Below are 1,488 nucleotides of genomic sequence, written 5' to 3' on the forward strand. Positions count from 1 at the left end.
AGAACTGAACTAGAACTGAACTAGAACTGAACTAGAACTGAACTAGAACTGAACTAGAACTGAACTAGAACTGAACTATAATTGAACTAGAACTGAACTAGAACTGAATTACAACTGATCTAAAATTGAACTAGAACTGAACTGGTAGATCCAAACTTTATAAAAATCTGTTTACAACCACCCTGTTTATATTCACACTAAACTACAGTGTATGAAATCAAAAAGCTCAAATCCGATAAAACTTTCAAAAGAACCCGTCATAAATACACAACTTTTTGTAAAGTTCCATTTGGATAAAGAGAAAGTAGAAAGCTATATTACCGAGCTTTTTCATACATATTTATAAGCTTTATTTTAGCTTTTCCCTCTAAATCGGTAGCAATTTTCCTATTCACATCTGATAAACAATTGATAATGATGCAATTTTCAATTTAGATTTCTTCAATCACCATTCTATGCAAAAAAATTATTATTATCTTTATGAGAGGATAATCTAAATTATAAATAAACAACTAATAAATTATAAATAAACAACTAATAAAAACATTACAATAAATTCCTTTGATAACCGCTAGATATTTCACTTTCAATCTCCCTAAAAAAACCTTAACCCATATGGAAGCGTTTTTAGGGCAAAGTTCAAATTACCATTATGATTTAGTAAAAATTACGTCATTTTTACAAGGCACACAAATATTAGATTAAAAAATTATTTAGTTCGCTTAAAAAATAACATATATTTTCTTTTTGTGAATAAATTATAAATTTCTAGGGAATTTACATGAAGATACATACATACATTTATATATGTATGTATGTAATTGGAAAATCCTAAAGTTTTTCATATATTTAAAGAGGGAACGGAAAAGACGACAGCTAACGACCTAATTCTTGGTTGTTTCCTTTAAGTATCTTGGCAACTGTGATATAATTTTAAAGGAATTTTTTTAGTTTTCATGTTTTCTATTTTATATGTAGTTAATTTAACTTATTGTTGAATTGAACTAGAATTGAACTAAAACTGAACTAGAACTCAACTAGAACTGAACTAGAACTGGACTAGAACTGGACTAGAACTGAACTAGAACTGAACTAAAACTGAACTAAAACTGAACTAGAACTGAACTAGAACTGAACTAGAACTGAACTAGAACTAAACTAGAACTAAACTAGAACTGAACTAGAACTGAACTAGAACTGAAATAGAACTGAACTAGAACTGAACTAGAACTGAACTAGAACTGAACAAGAACTGAACTAGAACTGAACTAGAACTGAACTAGAACTGAACTAGAACTTAACTAGAACTGAACTAGAACAGTACTAGAACTGAACTAGAACTGAACTAGAACTGAAATAGAACTGAACTAGAACTGAACTAGAATTAGAACTAAACTAGAACTAAACTAGAACTGAACTAGAACTGAACTAGAACTGAACTAGAACTGAACTAGAACTGAACTAGAACTGAACTAGAACTGAACTAGA

General features: G+C 29.2%; 1 protein-coding gene across 1 annotated transcript in view; it reads right to left on the bottom strand.

Annotated features, from left to right (window-relative positions):
* Window positions 1-876: 876 nt before the first annotated feature.
* The window catches only part of LOC111684214 (uncharacterized protein PB18E9.04c-like), a 97,310-nt gene continuing 96,698 nt past the window's right edge, over window positions 877-1,488 (bottom strand). The window contains exon 6 of the mRNA XM_046952491.1: window positions 877-920. Coding sequence (XP_046808447.1) covers window positions 877-920 — 44 coding nt within the window. The remainder of the gene's footprint in view (window positions 921-1,488) is intronic.

The sequence above is a fragment of the Lucilia cuprina genome, chromosome 5, assembly GCF_022045245.1.
Source record: "Lucilia cuprina isolate Lc7/37 chromosome 5, ASM2204524v1, whole genome shotgun sequence".
Classification (NCBI taxonomy): Eukaryota; Metazoa; Arthropoda; class Insecta; order Diptera; family Calliphoridae; genus Lucilia; species Lucilia cuprina.